The sequence below is a fragment of the Leopardus geoffroyi genome, chromosome D2 (genome assembly GCF_018350155.1).
Source record: "Leopardus geoffroyi isolate Oge1 chromosome D2, O.geoffroyi_Oge1_pat1.0, whole genome shotgun sequence".
Lineage (NCBI taxonomy): Eukaryota > Metazoa > Chordata > Mammalia > Carnivora > Felidae > Leopardus > Leopardus geoffroyi.
The window spans coordinates 50,235,689-50,252,300 of NC_059334.1; the positions used below are offsets into that span (position 1 = coordinate 50,235,689).

General features: G+C 39.5%; 1 protein-coding gene across 8 annotated transcripts in view; it reads right to left on the reverse strand.

Moving 5' to 3' along the window:
- Window positions 1–16,612, reverse strand: part of CSGALNACT2 (chondroitin sulfate N-acetylgalactosaminyltransferase 2) — a 47,004-nt gene that overhangs the window by 2,424 nt on the left and 27,968 nt on the right. For 2 of the 8 annotated variants that reach the window (XM_045438140.1, XM_045438139.1), the window contains 3 exons: window positions 4,637–4,718; window positions 1,005–1,074; window positions 797–857 (listed from right to left, as the gene is read on the reverse strand). In XM_045438140.1, the coding sequence (XP_045294096.1) occupies window positions 797–857; window positions 1,005–1,074; window positions 4,637–4,718 (213 nt within the window). Of the gene's footprint in view, window positions 1–790; window positions 858–1,004; window positions 1,075–4,636; window positions 4,719–15,402; window positions 15,498–16,612 lie in introns of those variants that run through there. The other 6 variants (XM_045438141.1, XM_045438149.1, XM_045438144.1 and 3 more) reach the window with 6 other exon arrangements.

A 16,612-nucleotide genomic window follows, 5' to 3' on the forward strand; every position in this document is an offset into this window, starting at 1 on the left:
TGGGTCACAGAAAATTTTCAAGAGGAGAAAAGAGAAGAAATGTCTAAGCTGAACATATACATTTGAGAATGGGCACACAGATGATTTAAAGCCATAGGAATGGATGAAATTACTGAAGGAGTTTAGAAAGAAAATAGGGCTCGGGTCTAAATCCTAAGTAAGTAATGCCAACATCTACAGGTTAAAGATGCAGAGAAAGATAAGTCAGCAAAAGAGTCTGACAAATGGCACCAGAGGATGGAGAAAATTCTGGAGATCAAGCTATCAGAGTAGTCAAACGAAGAAAGTGTCGTGAAGAAGAAATGGTCATGTGTGTGCTGCTCAGTTAAGAACTTAAAAAGACCCAGGTAGACCTGGAAACATACATGTTATTTATAATCTTACCTACTAGAACAATTCTGATGCAGTGATGGGGCAAATGGATAACTGGAATGGGTAAACACATGAAACAGGAGATAAAGTTGAGACTATTTTCAAACTGGCTTAAGCTGAACAATGAACTTTCTAAAGAAGCATGGAGAACATAAACCATTTGGAGTTTTCTGAAAAACTAGAAAAGATTCTTAAAAACTGAGAACAAACTAATTCTTTACGAGCTAGGTTTCCAAATTATGTCTTCTGTCAAATAATTATATGCCACTTAATTTCACCCTTGAAGGATGACAATAATCCTGAGCTCTCTGAAAAGTATTAAATAGTCACAGCCTTACTAATAAACACTATGTATAATACGTCTTGGTTTTTCTTCCTTGTAGCTATCAGTTGTTCAAATATTAGAGATGGTGTAGATACTTAACATAAATGGGAGACTTCCAGTTTCTGGTCCAGCACAAACAGAGCTTAGAAGTCATTTCATCCTACCAAAAAGTAAAAAAAACAAACTGAAAAATGTACAACTCTTCTCAGATCCCTCAGAGAAATAAGGTCACAGAGCAAATGGCTACTTCCAAATTGGAGAGACAGGCAGGTAAAACAGAATCACAAGTATCAGAGCAGAAACCTACCAATAGAAATCTCCAGGGGAACCAGTACTGGGGTAAGGTGGCGGTGGGCAGAGTAGGGTGGAAATCTGAACTGTCAATGACGGAGAGTTGAAAATTTCAGGCGGCCCAGTCATAGGAAGGTCCCTATACTCCTTTAGGAACTCTAGCAAAACTGCGACGACTGGAGCAAAATCCCCTAGTGCTTTCAGCAGGGCAGTGGAAAGTGATCATTTTGAAACAAGCCAGAGAGAACACTTTATTCTTCTCAACAAAACCTGCCATTAGGAGAAACTATTTTACCTGAGTCGAATCTACCTGGGGGAAGGACATACCCAACTCTAGCCCACTCTATCCATCCTGTTCCACCTTAGGTTGGGGCAGTGTCTGAGAAACACTTGTGAAGACATATAATCTCACTTCAAGGACTGAGGCCTAATCACAGGTATATAGAATGCTTCCTCTTTTCCTACACTTCACCACAGATTACTAAAGGCCTTGCCCAATACATTATGTTCAGCTATGAAGAGAAAATGAGGCATACTAAAAGACAAAAAACGATTGAAGACATAGAGCAAGTATCAGAACCAGACTCAGATATGGCAGGGGTATTGAAATTATCAGCCTGGGAATTTAAAACAACTAATTGATATGCTAAGGACTCTATTGGGAAAAGCAAGAACAGATGGGTAATGTAAGCAGACTGAGAGCTTCTAAGAAAGAATAGAAAAGAAATGCTAAAGATAAACAATGTAACAAAGGAAGAATGCCTTTGTACTGGCTGAGGAAAGAATCTCTGAACTTGAGGACACATCAATAGAAACTTCCAAAACTGAAAAGGCAAACCCAAAGAAGACTGGGGGAAAAAACAGATCAGAACAGAATTTCTAAGAACTGTGGGACAACCACAAAAGGTATAACGTATGTATAATGGGAATATCAGAAGGCGAGGAAAGGGAGAAAGGAATAGAAGCTCCACAATGAAAGAGGCCAAATTCCAAACAAGCGCTGAGAGGATTGAGACTCCCTTTCTCATCCAGCTTATAGTTATAAGGTAGACACTCCATTCCAGAAGGGAGTGGGACTGCTCTTCCCCTACCCCATAAGGTAGGGATGCCACTCTGAGAGAAGGGTGCCACTGTCTTCACCCCCCCGCTCTGGAGGAGAGGCTCAGAGATTTTTTCCCCAGGGGAGGAGGCAGTACATGAGAACAAACTGCTTCAAAGCTCGACCCAAAGAAACTGATTTTATTTGAAACAGTGTGCAGAAGTTCAAGCCTAACAGGGCTCTTGAAAATAATGGAGATTTTGGTGGTAAGCAATTCAGAGGAAGCTGATAGCTCCATTAGAGCAATAAGCTAAAACGTAGGCCAGTTAGTTTACTGGAGAGAAACAGGGAAAGAGACAGCTAAGAAGAGCCCTTTTGAGGTCTGAACAAAACTCAAAGATTTGCCTCAAAAACTACCTTGCAAAAGGGTTCAATTTAACTGGGTCAGACTGCGGAGCAATTTATGCCCCAGAGCCCTGTCAAAAACAAGAGTGCAAACCAGTGAGCAATAGTGGAGTCTAACAGATGGGAGTTACCAACAGAGGCACAGAAAAAGTAAAAGAGAGCTCTACTAAATTCATGTCATCCCAGGGTGACTGTGCACATGCCCTAAGGAGTGACAGGAGAGGCTTCATATTGCTGGGGGGTGGAGGGAGGGTGGGGAGTTAAAATTCATTAACATAGTAAAGCCAAGTCAATAAATAAACAAGCAGAAAACAGAACAAAAAACAAGCCCTGGAGGCAGGGGGGAATTCAATATCCAGACTTGCCACAATAGATTAACTAAGATGTTCAGTTTGCAAGAAAGAAATTAGGAGGCATGTTAATAAACAGAAAAGTGTGACCTGTATACCAGAAAAAAAGTAGGCAACAGAAACTGTGAGAGGGCCTAGATGTTGGTTTTTACAAAAATTCCAAAACAACCATTATAAATATGTTCAAAGAATTAAGAAATCATACTTAAAGAGAAGGTAAGATAACAATGTCTCATCAAATGGGGAATATTAATTTGATGGGGAAGTCATACATATATATAACATGTATATAGATATGTATATATAGAGAGAGAGACCGAGAGTGCCAAATGGAAATTCTGGAGTTAAAAAAGTACAATTTAAATAAAAAATTCATTAGAGCAGCTCAACAGAAGATCTGATCTAACAAAGAATCAACAAACTTGAAGACAGATCAACTGCGATTATGTAATCCAAAGAACAGAGAAAAAAAGAATAATGAAAAATGAACAATCCCAGAGAAATGTGGGACACCGTTAACTGCACCAACACAGATCAAACAGGAATATGAAGAGAAAATAATGAGAAAGGAGCAGTGAGAAGTAACACAGGTTAGAAGGCAATGATGTATGCTCGCTGTTTTATTAAGCCAGAAGTAAGGGAAAAGGGCATTAGTTTCATTTAATAGTCTTTTCATTGCTATTTGCTGATTTTCCATGATTCAAATGTTACAATAATAAAGAGACAAGGTGGAGGAATTTCCAAAACAAATGCATGATTATAAAAATGAATGTAAGACAGACCTAAAAAGTACATAAAATATATTCTATTATAAAATATAAAAAATAAATGTATATATATGTATGTATGTATGTATATATATGTATATACATACACGCATAAATATATAAAATATATTTTTATATGCTGTGGAAATGTAGCCACTGACTGATTAGGAGACATGGAATCAAGTTTCAGCCTGCTTTATTTTATTTTTTATTCTGTGAGAGAGAGAGAGAGAGAGAGAAGGAGGGAGGGAGGGAGGGAGGGAAAGCGAGCGTGCACAGGAGGGGGAGAGACAGAAACCCAAGCAGGCTCTGTACTGTCAGCATGGAGCCTGATGATGTAGGGCTCAAACTCACGAAGCAAGATCATGACCTGAGCTGATATCAAGAGTCAGACAATTCACTGACTGAGCCACCCAAGTGCCCCTTCAGCCTGCTTTCTTAAACTGTACTCTGACAATCTATTTTTTGCTGGGTAAGGCTGAAGCCAGAGTGGGGGCAGGGGGCTTAGACCAGATTCTTCAGGGTCATCTCTGGCTTCAAGGAATGCATGATTAAGCCAGTGACTATAAGTCCCCCACTCTAACTTCAATCAGAGCTAGAAAGACCAGTTGTCTTTTCATTTGTTTTTGAATACTAGGATTTTCGTAAGAGTTAACAGATAATTAAAGAGGGGTTTCATCTCTAAATAAAAAAATGCCAAAGCCCCTGGACTAGATACTCTAATATTACTTCCAGATGTAATAATCCATGAGCACAACACCAAAGTTATGTAGAGATCTTTTGTAAGAGCATTCAAAACAACTGCAAATATTGGTAACAAGACAAACCGATGTTTTTAAAAACCAGTGTTTGATTTTCAAGAAACAAGTAAATATTCTGTTACACCTTCATCTTTATGATCTCATTTTTGCCACTCAGAGACATTATTATAAACTTTGCCTTTCACATCTCCAGACTCCTCTTTTTAGCCAATCTCAGACATTCATAATTTAATAGGAAAACACTCAACTCTCAGACCTTTAGAAAATGCCATAAGGCCCTACAGTAAACATGTATAGTCCTATTCTTAAATGTAAGATATACTTACCAATGGTCAGGAAATCTGATCGATACTGACAAGTCATTCCAAAGCCAAAATCTCGCCAAAAGCCAGAATCCTTTTTGTGAACCTTTGGTTAAAAAAAAGAAATTCAATTTAATCCCTCAAGACCTAGGTTTCAATCAACAATGAAAAAAATTAAGATACTTTCCAAATAATTTTTCCTATCGCTTATGTGACTGAAAATGGATCACATGCATTTATATTATTAAATCCTTACAAAACCAACAAAAAAACAGTACTCTACATGAGCAAAGGATTCTCGCCACATTTAATTTACCCGAATTCAAGCCCTTACGAGGTGCAAGCTGAAGTTACTAGTAAACAGTATGGTGTCTGAGCTCAAAGGAGCTTACATTCTATTCTGGGAGGGTAACAGTTGCACAAACACATACTGTAATACAATATAATTACTTCTACACAGATCTTATTTGGTGCCTACTCAGCATTTATTCCTTGCCCCTTTCCTGACTGTACACACTTTTGCTCTGGTAATTCTCTGGCCTCATGTAGCCCATGAGCTTCAGGGAAGCTCCTTCCACCTGCAGCTTCAGACTGGGCCATGACTACTCTTTACCAGTGGCACACTGTCACCCCACTAATTGGAGGAATTGGTTCACTAACAGGAATCAGACAAAATTCAGGACAACATGGCAAAAGAAGAGGGTTGTTGGGAATTCTGGAAGACAAAGCCCCTTCGTTCCTCCGAGAGAGCTACTAGAAAAGACGCTTGCTTTTTTTGAATGGTATAGGGCAGGAGTCAACAAACTACAGCCTCCAGGCTAAATCTGGCCTGCGCCTGTTTCTGAAAATAATTTCATCGGAATATAGCCACACTCATTTGTTTACAAACTGTCTATGCATATTTTCATGGTACAGTGGCATAGCTGAGTAGTTGCAATAGGAATTTAACTGTATGGTCCGGAAAGCCCAAGATATTTTCTACATGGCTCTTTACAGAGTAAGTTTGACAACGCCTCAAGTAGGGGTGGACATGAAGCTTGGAACTGCTGCACTCCTTCTCTATCACATGGGAGACCAGTTTTAAAATGAAGCTGTCACCACTAAAGTCCAAGCAGAGAAAGAAAAAGAAAAGCAGGGCTTTGATGATATAGAGCCCCCAGAATCAAGTAAACGTTGAACCTCGATAAACCTTCTTTATTTTATTCATGCATTCAACAAGTATTTGAATCCATTAGACACAGTACTAGGAGCTGGGACACAGCAGTATGAATAGAGCAGTATGAATAGACTCTGCCATCACAGAGTCTCTGTTTTGATGGAAAGATAGCAAATTAATCTATATCTCAGGTGGTAACACATGCTAGGAAGAAAAATGCAGTAGGACAATGGGAGAACATGAGAGAGAGAAAGCCTATTTTGCCATAAGGGGCTTCTCTGAGGAGATAATGTTTGAGCAGGGACTGTAATGAAATACTGAAGCGAGCTGTGCAAATATCTAAAGGAGATCATTCCAGGTAAAGAGGGTAACATGTACAATGGCTCGGAGGCAGTAAGTGAATGACTAAGGCAAGAGTAGAGAAAACAAGGGCAAGAGCAGAAGAATGAGGCCCTGCAGACAAGAACGGGCTATTAACATTTTAAAAAGATAATTGGTATTACAGGATTTTTGTATGTATATGGTAATGATCCATAAGAGGCAAATGTTAGGATAGGAGACAGTGAAGGATGGCGGGGACGGGAGTCCTTGTTTAGGCATGAGGGATAAGCTCTAGTTCAACAGAAAAGGACAGGCTAGGCTTATGAGGGGTCACGGGGAATTTGTCCACTGGGAATGGGGAGAGGCTGAGAGATCTCATGACAGAGTAAAGAAGAATGTCTGACCACTCCTCTGTTCTAAGTGAAAAATGAAGCAAGATATTTGGAGAGGGAGGAGTGGTGAGGAGTGCTGGGAGGCACGAGAAGGACAGTGTGGCTGGCTTGGAGGACAGACAGCAGGTAGACTATGGTCAGGAGCAGAACGTTAGGGCAGCCATGGAACCCTGAGGCCTATGGTCATATATTTAAAGCAATGGCCCTATAGTGGGGCTGTGTTTCTTGCCCTCCACATTCACTGCTCAGGGGCCTGGGTGAGAGTTGCCCTTAACCAGGCTGGGGTTTTAAGAGAAAACATTGGGAGGAGGGATGAAGGAGGTGAGTATAACAAGAAGGCTATGGATAATGACTATGGAGTCTGAGTTGGGTAAGGAGAGATGTAAGGATAGGGACATGAGGAGGATGACAGAAAAGAAAGATCTCATCCAACGTGCAGGGTTCTGAAACAGCTTTCTAGAAGAAATGAAGTTGGAGCTGGGATCTGACAGAGAAGCAGGAGTTAGCCAAGTGAAAGTTGCAGACAAAAGAACAGGTTGTGCAAAGATCCAGAGATGGGAGAGAGCACTGTGGGTGAAGGATGGTGGGACCACATTAAAGATAGAAGTAGAAGTGACCACAAATCTAGGCCAGGGCTCAGCAAACGTCTGCAACACAATGGGCAGTAAATATTTTGGGCTCCGCAGAACACAGAGGTCTGTCACAACTATTCAACTTTGCCACTGTAGTGTGAAAGCTGTCATTGACAATAAGTAACCAAATGAGCATGCTGTGTTCCAATAAACTTTATTTATGGCCACTGAAATTTGTATTTCATATCATTTTCATCTGCCATGAAGTATTATTTCAAAAACATTTTCCAACCACTCTTCACCCCTGGGCCAGAGAAAATTAGGCAGCAGGCTGTTTTGGGCAGCAGGTTGTAGACTGCTGACCCCTGGTTTAAGGGATCCACAGGCCTCATCAGAAAGAATGGGGTACCTGGTCACATGTTTTGGCTTTTTCCTAATGGCAATGGAAATTTCCCTGAAGAGTCAGGGCAGAAGGAGTAACGGGATCAGATGAAATTTTTGAAAGATCACTCTGGTTACAGTGTAGAGAAGAGATATAAAAGGGGACAAGAAGGGAGGCTGGTTAAAGAGGCACCAGTTATAATCTAGGAATGGGAAGCCTAGTTTTAGACTATCATGGTATGTTCAGAAAGAATAAATTGCATGGAGGTAAAAAAGATTGAGTACAAAAACTGACAAGTTAGCAAGTGACTAAATGGGCAGGAGTAAGGGTGAGAGGGAAGGATCAACCAAGAGTGACAGCAGGCTGCTGTCCTGAACAATGGTAGTACCATCCCCCAAGAGTGGGGGCACTAGGGAAAGGGCCAGCCCAGAGCAGAACAATGCAGAGCTGGGTTCTGGATATAATGAATGCGAGTGATCTGTAAGCCACATGGGAATTACTGCTTATCTATAGAGGAGGCAAATCTTGAGGGGAGTGAGGAGAGTCTGAAAAAGCTGCTGTGTGGAATAGGAGAACTGGCTGGAAACAGAACAAGGCAGCAACTGAGGACTCAGCTTAAGTTGGAGCTAATACGTGAGGTATGCATTTTCCTTCTTTCTTTTTTTTTTTTTTTTTTGCAGGAGAGGGGCTTCTTCCCCTTCTAGAATGTAAAGCTCCTAGACAGCAGGAATTTTTGTTGATTTTGATCACTGCCATATCTGTAGCACCTAGAACAACATGTGGCACATGGTAGGCTCTCAATAAACATTGGTTAAATGAATAAATTTATAAAGGCATAATTTCTGTGGCAAAACCAGGCTCTAATATTCTTATCTCCTTAGTCAAAACAAAAGTATTAAAACAAAACACTCACTTTGACATTTCTACTCCATGACAATTCTGATTTTACAAATATTATGACTTCCTTTATAACTTAACTTCTTTTAAAAATCTCCAGTTATCAGATTCGGGGAAAGAAGTCATTGGTTTTGTTTGATTTTTAAACCACTACATTTCCACTGTCAATAATCCCTGGTTATTAATATTTTATTTTTATCTGTCCCTCTCCTAAGCATGTGGGGGACATAGCTATCCACATTATAACCTATATCTCTAGCCCTCAGTGCCTCACAGGCTGCCAGGTTCAAGAATCCATGTGGCAACCTGACACCTTCCCTTGAGGATCTAATCTTCCAACATGTTCAGGTTGACCTCTTTATCTCTCCTCTTGCCATTCTTGTCTTTTTCCTACTCCTCACATCTTGTCCACCAGCAAGTTCTGTCAGCCAAATCACACCCAAACTGTTCTCCACAATCACCATCCTTACTCAAGCCACAGTCACCTCCCTGGTCCGCTGCAAAAGCCCAACTGGCTCTTTGCAGCAGGAGCCACACACAATCCATTCTCCATAGAATCAAAACCCTCCCAAGGCTTTCTATCACACTTAGCCTAAACTCCTTAGTGTTAACAAGCTCTACGTGACTGGCTCAGCTTTGTGCCCTACTGCCCACTGTGCTCCAGCCGCCTTAGGAAACCCGCTAGTGTCTCCTTCTGCCTGCAACTGCTTTTCCCCAGTAAGGGTAGCAGGTTCCTTCCTGTTACTTGGATGGCCTCTCCTACAGCCCAATCTCAGAAAGGTCTTTCTGACCAAGCACACCACAGAAACCACCTAATCACTCTTCACAACTCAGCCTATTTTAATGATCTGTATGGTATTTATTGACTTTATCTTCCATCTCCTCCTACCAGAATAAATATTCCTGTGAATGGTAACCATGTCTATATGGTTCCAGGTGCTGGGGGCTCCAGCGGTGAATAATGGCTGGTATAGCATGAACCCTACTGGATGAATTAATATAACAGAGGCAGTTTGTGCATTGGGTAAGAGTGGAGACACACGGCCCAGCCTTCTGGCCCCAACCCTGCCAGGCCCGTGGGCAGGCACTCAATCACCATACAGCTGTGTCCTTGTCTGTAAAACCGGGGTAAAAATAGCACCTACTGCAGAGGTTGTAAGAAGGATTAAATGAGTTAACATGTATGAAAAACAGAAAAGTACCTTACACAGAGAAAAGGGTACATAAAAAAATAGCCATCATTAACATTAAAGTATCATTTAAAAAAGATACACCATTTCCCGTTTTTTAAAAATTTTATTTTGATGTAATCTCTACACCGAACGTGGGTCTTGAACTCATGATCCTGAGACCAAGAGTCCCATGCTCCTCTGACTGAGCCAGCCGGGCGCCCCCATTCCCCACTTTTTAAACTTTATATTTTCTGCTACATTTACACTGCTGTATATATCTACATTTCATGAACATTTTCCTTTAGGTACATATTCACCACTGTAGGCACTATATAATTCAATTTATTATTTTATCATTAGAGTTTTACTTGCTTTCAATGTTGTCAATATTCTTATGTGAATTGCTACTCCAGAGCTCTGCTTCCTCAGGAAAGAATCCTGGGAGTGGAGATTACTGGATCAGAGAGATGAACCTGTTTGAAAACTCCTGGCCCAGGGAGCTTGCCTGCATTCCTACACCACCTGCAGGGATGGGAGACTTCCATCCTGCCGGCCTCGCTTGCATGGCTGTTTTAAACAGTGATTTTACAGCAGCAAAAAAGTTTCGCACTGCTGTTTTAATTTATTCTTCATAAGTTTACTATTTAAATATGTTTATTGTGAATTATTACCAACTGTCTTTTAATCATTTTTTTCTATTGGTGTATTTCCTACTTACTTTGAATATTAAGGAGATAATATTACACATTAAGGAGAGCAAGTTTTTGTCTTACTTTAAGTGGGGAGACTAAAGTTTAGAAAGGGTAACTTGCAAAGGTTACAAAGGAGCAAAGCTAGAGCTTGAAGTGGAAGCACTTAAACTTATCTTTCTGCATAACATCTAGAATGAACCTACATTCAAACTATTCTTTTCCCACATCTTCCCAAACCAGATAAGAATATTAGTATGCTTTTATATTTCTCTTCACCCTCATATGTTGACTCCATTTGGCACTTTTTTTATCAAGTAATTTTTTTATAAATAATTTTTTTTTGTTTTGGAGTAATTTTACGTTTATAGAAAAGTTGCAAAGCAGCAGAGAGAGTTCTCATATACTTCTCATCTAATTCTAACTTCCCCTAAATGTTATTATCTTACATTGTTGTGGTACATTTATAAAAACTAAGAAATCAACACTGGTACATTACTATTAACTAAATTTGAGACTTTTGTTTGGATTCCACCAGTTTTTCCTTTAATGTCCTTTTTCTGTTCCAGGATCCAGTCTAAGGCACCAAACTGCATTTATCTGTTATGTCTCCTTGGTCTCCTGAGAACCTGTCACAGTTTCTTAGTTTTGTTTTTAACGACCTTGACACTTTTATTTTTTTTAGTAACCTCTATACTCAACGTGAGCCTCGAACTCATGACCCCGAGATCAAGAATCATCTGCTCCTCTGAGCCAGCCAGGCACCCCTGATCTTGACAACTTTGAGGAGTACTGGTCAAGTATTTTGTAGAATACTGGTTTTGTCTGATGCTTTTCATGATTAAGGTTTTGGAGGGAAGGCCACAGAAGTGAAATGCCCTTCTTGCTAAATCATATCAGGGTGCTTAACAACCCTGGTAATGTTAGCTTTCATCACTTAGGGCTTAAGGTGGTGTCTACCAGGTTTCTCCCCTAAAAAGTTAGTTTTTCTCTTTCCATACTTGATTCTTTAGAAGTGAGTCACCTAGCTCCACCTACTGGAAAAAAAAATACCTACATAAGTTATTTGGAATTCTGTAAGAAGACTGATCTCTTTCCCCTCATCTACTCTTATTTTATCTAAAGAGCTTGTCTACCCATTGATTATTATTTATCTACTTGCTCATTTATTAATTTTTAAAAATTTTTTTTTTTTTTTTTTTTTTTTTTTTTGATGAGAGAGTGAGAGAACAGGGGAGGGGCAGAGAGAGAAGGAGACAGCATCTGAAGCAGGCTCCAGGCTCTGAGCTGCCAGCACAGAGCCCGATGCAGGGCTCGAACCCACAAACCGCGAGATCGTGACCTGAGCCGAAGTCGGACGCTTAACCAACTGAGCCACCTAGGCGCACCTCCACTATTTATTTATACCAGTATGGGCTCAAGGAAATTTATTTTATGCTTGGGGTTGCAATCCAGGACTATGTTATTTATGTTGTGCTCAAATTGTTCCAGCTTTGCCATTGAGAGTTCTTCCAGGCTCCTGTGTCCCTTTGACAGACCCTCACCTCACTCTTTTGTTGTTTGAGTACTTCCTTACTTTCTGGACCTTCAGGCTCCTTAATTTCCTGTCCCAGCACTAAGATTTGGAAGCTTGGTATGCTTGTTACTCTTGGGGTATCACTGCTTCTAGGTCTTCTCAGGGGACAGAGCTAGGTAATACTTGTAAGCATGTGCCGTTTGACTTTTAAATCCCCAATTGTTATTCATTTCTTTTTTATTATGTGTTTCATCAACAACTGTTTAAACAAAAGTTTTACTGGGGTTTTGTTGTTGTTGACTACTGTTACATTCTCAGATCTTCTTTCATACAGGCTCATTTCTCATTCTGCTTAAGAGGTCTGTAAGAAGTAAACCGAGTTGGGGCGCCTGGGTGGCACAGTCGGTTAAAGCGTCCGACTTCAGCCAGGTCACGATCTTGCGGTCCATGAGTTCGAGCCCCGCGTCAGGCTCTGGGCTGATGGCTCAGAGCCTGGAGCCTGTTTCCGATTCTGTGTCTCCCTCTCTCTCTGCCCCTCCCCCGTTCATGCTCTGTCTCTCTCTGTCCCAAAAATAAATAAACGTTGAAAAAAAAAAAAAAAAAAGTAAACCGAGTCCCTGAATGTTCAACAATGTCTATTTTGCTCTCAAACAGATCAAATATGAATTCCAGAATTAAAGTTGTTTCTCTCAGAATGTTCAAGGTATTGTTTGATTGTCTTCTAGCACCAATATTATCAAAATGAAGGTGAATGCCAATCTGATTTTTACTCCTTTGTAGACAAGCTGGGGTTTGCTATTTTTGGTGTCTCTAAAAGCTATCAGGATTGTCCCTTCATTGTTCTCAAATGCCAGAAGACTTGTCTTTCCTTGGCTCTTTGAAGTTTTTTTCTATTTCCTTCTCTGTTTTCTCTTTTTTCTCCCTTCTGGAACTCCTATTCAATCAACAATTTTGGGAGCTTCTTGACTGATCCCTCATGTCTCAGTTTTTCTCTCACATCATCTCTCTTGGTCTTTGTGTACCCAGATGGCTTGTCTTCTAGTTTACAAATTTGTTTCAACTGTGACCATTCCACTATTCAGCCCAATTACTGAGTTTTAGATTTTCGTAATTTCCCAATTCTGACCTTTTTAGCACCAAATCTGGTTTTATGAATTTAAAGTTTTCTCTTCCTAAACACATATTTATCTTAAAGTTGTTTTCATTCTGTATTCATATTCTCGTGTGTTATCTTTTCTGTTTTTCTGTTGGTTTGGCTACTCCTGGTTAACCGCTACTGATTTTTGTTTCAAAAATCACTGTTCAAAAACCTTTGGCTGTTAGCTGTGAGTAGAGGGGCTTATCTCCAGTAATAGTGGAAGAGGGGCAAATGTGCCAAGAGTAGCTCATCTTCAGAGCCTGGGGCTCCCTATCCACCCTGCAACTCAATATTCCCCAAACCCTGCTCTGCCTCTCTTGCTCCAGAACTACATACCCTGCTGCAGGCTACAGTCCAATGCCTAGGATGCCTGTTGCTGAGCACATGGCCAGAGAATACATACTTCACTACTCTCTGCCTTCTATGAGCTCAGAGGATGCAAAGCAGCCCCATCTTGTGTTCTCCTGAACACGTTCCAGATTCTTCTCTCCACTACTGATCCTATGCCAACTACTGCCATCTTACAGAAATTTCTCAAAATATGGATCTACCAGTGAGTAGTGCTAATATACCTTTTTGTTTTTAGTAATTCACTTTTACAAAGAATTTAGGGTGTCAGATAAGGCAAATGTGGGTGCTTTGTTTGTCATTTTGATCCCATCTGTTTCTATATTCCTCAGTAACACTAGCCTACAGATAAGGTACAGGGTATGTGTATATAAACGCCTTGCCAGGTGTTCCTCTGAAGAGAATGTTGGCTTCATAAAATTTATTAAGTAGATCATATGGTACTAACTGTTCTTTTTTGGAAAAACTCACCAGTAAAACATTATACCTATGCACCTGCAGGATAATTTTTTGATAACTGTTCTAATTTTTTAAGTGGTTCTTGGTCTTTTCAGAGCTTCCATCTTTTTTATTCATAAAGCATTAACAAAAACTTTGCTCATGTTAATAGTTTATAAATGCTCAAATCTTTTATCTAGATTTTTTTTAAAGTTACCACATAAAAACGATTTCTCTCAATGTTTTCTTATTCTAATTTCCAATGATGTGTTTTTCTGTTTACCCCAAATCTGTCCACGTTGATTAAAATATTTTCTTTAGCATGGGGCGCCTGGGTGGCTCAGTCGGTTAAGCGTCCGACTTTGGCTCAAGTCATGATCTCACGGTTCGTGGGTTCAAACCCCGCACTGGGCTCTGTGCTGACAGCCTAGAGTCTGGAGCCTGCTTCGGATTCTGTGTCTCCCTCTCTCTGTTCCTCCCCTGCTCACATTCTGTCTGTTTCTCTCAAAAATAAATAAAACTTAAAAAAAAAAAAATAGAAAAAAAATTTTTTTTGCACATAAAGATTAAGGTCCTATATATTAGTGAAACTATTATTTTTGGTTCATTAATTTCTGCCTTTATCTTTCTTTCCTCAGAGTTATTTTTCATTTTTTAACATCTTAATTGACTTCTTAGTTTGCTTCCATTTTTATTTAATATTAACAATAAAAGATTAGGCTAAGTGCAATATAGTATCCTGGTCTGGAACCTAGAACAGAAAAAGGATGTTAGTAGAAGAAGTAATGGAATCCTAATCTATAGTGTAGTTAGCAGTACTTACCAATGTTAAGTTCTAATTTTGATCATCACTTATATAGATATTAACCTTAGGGAAACCGGGCGAAGTATAGGAAGGCTCTATATTACCTTTCAAACTTTTCTGTAAATCTAAATTATTCCAACATAGAAGTTTATTAAAAAAAAAAAGTATATTAACTCTATCAAGAACTAAAAGTTCTAATAATATGTGGCATTTCCACACCATGATTTTCTACGTAATTGCCCACAGAATATTATTCCTTCTTATTTAGTTTTAATTTCTAGTTAATAAGGTTTCTTTTAATTTAAAAAAATTGTTTTTTTACTGTTTACTTATTTCTGAGAGAGAGACAGAGTGCCAGCAGGGGAGGAGCAGAGAGAGAGAGGGAGACACAGAATCCAAAGCAGGCTCCAGGCTCTGAGCTGTCAGCGCAGAGCCCAATGCGGAACTCAAACCCACAAACCATGATATCATGACCTGAGCTAAAGTTGGATGCTTAACCAACTGAGCCACCCAGGTGCCCTTAGTTAATAAGGTTTTTAAAGTTAAAATTTATTTATTTTTCTTTTATTAAAAATTTTTTAATATTTTTGAGAGAGCGAGCGAGCATGAGTTGGGGAGGGGCAGAGAGAGAGGGAGACACAGAAACTGAAGCAGGCTGAACCATCCAGGCGTCCCTAAAATTTATTTAGTATTACTGAAAATATGTTGGCAGAAATGACTAAAATTTTCATATTCTAGAACATTGTTTTCTCTGTGTCCTAAATTTTTCTTTCCCCGTCTAGAATGGTACTTAATTCTAAAACAATAAACGTGAAACCATCTTATCGTGGGGGGTGTAAAAGAGACAATGAAAATATGTTTATAATAACTACAGTTTTTTATGGAAACTTTCTTTTCTACTTGTGAAACAAATATAAAGGAATCTAGCAAGATCTTTGTGGCCTTTCCTGACAGTGAATCTTACCAGCTGCTGCTCCACAGGCGGTGGTACATCCTGACTGGCATAAACAATGGCAGGGTTGTAAAGACTGAACACCACAGGGTAAAACACCTTCTTACCTATAAATTAAATTATATGATTACATCACACAAGTCATAAAATGAAAAGGCTCATCAGTACTGCATTATCAACATTTTATTAAAGTCTTTCTTCAGTCATATGACTTTATCAATATTGTATTTTATCAATTTTCAGGCTACCAAACAGCATGCTAGATTTGACGAAATAATGATGACACATCAGTAGGCCAGGCTATGAAATTATAAGCTAAAATAGACTAAAAAATAGACTAAAGGGTGTTCTACACATTTATTCTCTTTGATTTTAGAAAGATACACAAAGGTGTTCTCTCAGCTATTCATTAGGTAAGCTATTTATTACTCATCATTTCATCTAATTAGTAGGGATAGATGTAGGTTAACCTTTGACAATCACCAAGAACTTAGAAACTTCTGTTAAAGCCATCCTTCAAAACAAATCATTGAAACAGTAAATCCAAAGAATATTATACAATGAACAGATATGTACAGAATTAAAATATAGAACTGTAGATGGATTTGAATAAGATTTGTAAAAGCTGGGAAGAGTTAAAATTACCTGATCTAATAGCTGCTGCAGAAGCCTTTGTCATTAGTATTCAAATTGATAGCACTAAAGGGAAGCTAAAGACTAGCCCATCTTCCCCCCAATAAAGACTGGCCTCAGTCAGTTGTGATAATATGAAGTGCTCAGTAACTATCAAGTACCTGTGGCAATGTGGTAGGCTTTTTATTGCAAGATCCCAACTAGATGCTCATCTCACTTTTGTTAAAACTCACTTAGGAATGGGGAGGTCAATTCTCAGAGGCCAATCTATTTCTTTTTTTTTTTTTTTTTAATTTTTTTTTTCAACGTTTATTCATTTTTGGGACAGAGAGAGACAGAGCATGAACGGGGGAGGGGCAGAGAGAGAGGGAGACACAGAATCGGAAACAGGCTCCAGGCTCTGAGCCATCAGCCCAGAGCCCGACGCGGGGCTCGAACTCACGGACCGCAAGATCGTGACCTGGCTGAAGTCGGACGCTTAACCGACTGCGCCACCCAGGCGCCCCGAGGCCAATCTATTTCTAGACATAAAAATATATCTTTCACGTTGAGCAAACATGTTTCCTTCTACTTCCACATTGTGAACTTC